Source organism: Volvox carteri (assembly GCF_000143455.1).
Source record: "Volvox carteri f. nagariensis unplaced genomic scaffold VOLCAscaffold_436, whole genome shotgun sequence".
Lineage (NCBI taxonomy): Eukaryota > Viridiplantae > Chlorophyta > Chlorophyceae > Chlamydomonadales > Volvocaceae > Volvox > Volvox carteri.
Genome location: NW_003307963.1, coordinates 4,411 through 6,629, shown reverse-complemented (window position 1 = coordinate 6,629; position 2,219 = coordinate 4,411). Strand labels below are relative to the sequence as shown.

The 2,219-nt window shown below is 49.0% G+C and overlaps 1 protein-coding gene across 1 annotated transcript in view; it reads left to right on the top strand.

Moving 5' to 3' along the window:
• Positions 1–1,066: 1,066 nt before the first annotated feature.
• Positions 1,067–2,219, top strand: part of VOLCADRAFT_101174 (uncharacterized protein) — a gene marked incomplete at both ends in the record, with an annotated part of 5,468 nt that continues 4,315 nt past the window's right edge. Inside the window, 4 exons of the mRNA XM_002959622.1 lie at positions 1,067–1,131; positions 1,311–1,319; positions 1,533–1,624; positions 1,826–1,926. Of these exons, the coding sequence (XP_002959668.1) occupies positions 1,067–1,131; positions 1,311–1,319; positions 1,533–1,624; positions 1,826–1,926 (267 nt within the window). The remainder of the gene's footprint in view (positions 1,132–1,310; positions 1,320–1,532; positions 1,625–1,825; positions 1,927–2,219) is intronic.

Below are 2,219 nucleotides of genomic sequence, written 5' to 3'. Positions count from 1 at the left end.
GCCACGACCCTCCCAACCCTCCCAGCCCCAATTCCCCGACCCTCCCTATCCATACACACCTTGTAGCGATGTATGACGTACATTCCTCGACTTCGAAGCTCCAAGCCACTCTCTGGAGGGTAGTGGGTGCAGTCGGAGGCCAAGGACAACGTTAGGCTAAGCTTCAAATATGAATGTTCTAATGCACCGTTTTTAGCACTCATCTGGGGGGTTGCTTCGCTGCAATAGCCCATTCTTTCCTAACGTGTGTACTCCCCAAAACCCTACAGGAAACCACCCTTCCCGTGTTGCCCCAAAATTTCTCACTAACGCAATCTGTTACGATTTCTGACATGTTGAATCACATGCTGGACGGGGCAGTTTTCAATACCACAGGCCCTTTCTACGTCTCCCACAAGCCCATCTACCCAAACCATGCGCACTCCTTCCGCTTGCCCTTTATACATGAACTATGATCCGCGAAATTTTGTTGATGCCACAACATGTCGTTGCAAGATTGTGCTGATGTGCCCATGATGTGCTGCTGTGGGTTGCTGCAGGCTTAGCGATTTGAATGCACCTACGACTCCCTGCATGGTCCAAAGCTCTCAAAAGCCCCCTAAAAGAACTAATGAATCCTTATCCCAAATCCCATCACTATGGCAAGCGAACGCGCAGGTTAGGCGCGCAGCTAAGATGGCAACGCTTGTGCTGAGATGCTGCTGTCTAGCTGCATGCGTTGAAACGAACACATAACTTACGCACCGTATATTCGGATAAAACTTGTCCTCAAAAGCTGGCAGAGCCGCCGCCAGCCAAAGCGCAGGCGTTGTCTACGACCACATATGAAGCAGCAGCGCGGCGCCCCTGTAAGCAAATCAAAGAAATACCATAATACTGCAAATCATGCGTTTAAGCTGTTATGTTACTCAGAGCAGCACTGATGATGCTTTTCAGGCTGCGCGCAACTTAAAGCATATGCTTACCCACGATAAGTTCCCCTATATGGCTTCCAAGTAGACGAAAAATATATATTTAGTTGTACCCACAAACATGAACGCGCATATGCACGTATGCCCCAACAACTATGGCAGTTGGATCCTTCATCTTCGCTGCAAACCGTACATGTCAGCTGCTTGTATTTGCGAGGCGGTCAGCACCCTCCAACAATAAGCATTGTTCCACATTTAAAATTTCGTGTACATTGCCACATTGTTGTGTGCGGTCTCATGTCCGAAATTTTTTGCGAATGTATGAAAACCATCGAATGTCTGGTTGTATGCGGCAGTCTCTCCGCCTTCGGTGAGATACCCGCACACGCCTCATTTTAGGTTGCAAAGGTGAGTCTGGTCCAATGCTGCCTTGCAGGCACTTCGTGCGGTGTGTGTCGCTTTTTTTGCATGCATGGCCTGCCAACAACATCAGCAAAAGCACCCACAAACACCCACACCCACGGAGTGCACGGCTTATAAGCCATTGCAAAAGGACATGGACAATGCGACTTATGTTTGAATGTATGACGCGCTTACATGCACACTGTGCACACCCCACAGGTTTTGTGTACCGCGCCCCTTTTCCTTCTTTCGACACGGACGTTGCACACTCCCAAATGGTTTTTGTCGACTACTCGTACTACTAGCAAAAGGTAAGCCATTTTTTGGTGCAATTTTCTGGGACAGTGCATATTGTCTGTGCCTTGGACGCCTCCGTCTTCTGTGCTGTAACAAGCTATCAAAGTACTCCTGCTGGTAAAAGTACTAGGTAAAAGAGCATCCTGTGGTGTCTGCATGACCTACCTATCCTGACTGCGATCGCATCTGCTTTTGCGCTCCTATGTGGCCCCAAGGTGTGGTCATCCATATAGCTATGGGTCCTGCTGGTGATCATGAAAGAGTGGCCATCATGGCCAAGAAGAAGAAACTACCCACATCTTTCCCACCACACACAGTGAGTCCTCTTTTGGGGGCCACAACCACTCTGCAGCTGTTTTTGGGGTTCATGAAAGGGTATTATCACCCTTGTTGTGGGAGAGGCTACAGGTTCAGCTTTTAGTAGTCCCGTGGAAGTATGACTTGGCCCACGACACAACACATGCATGTGGCCATTTACACACACATACACACATACACACAGACACACGCACATACACACATACACACATCCACACGCACACGCACATGCACACACACACGCACACACACATGCACACACACACACACACACACGCACATACACACATA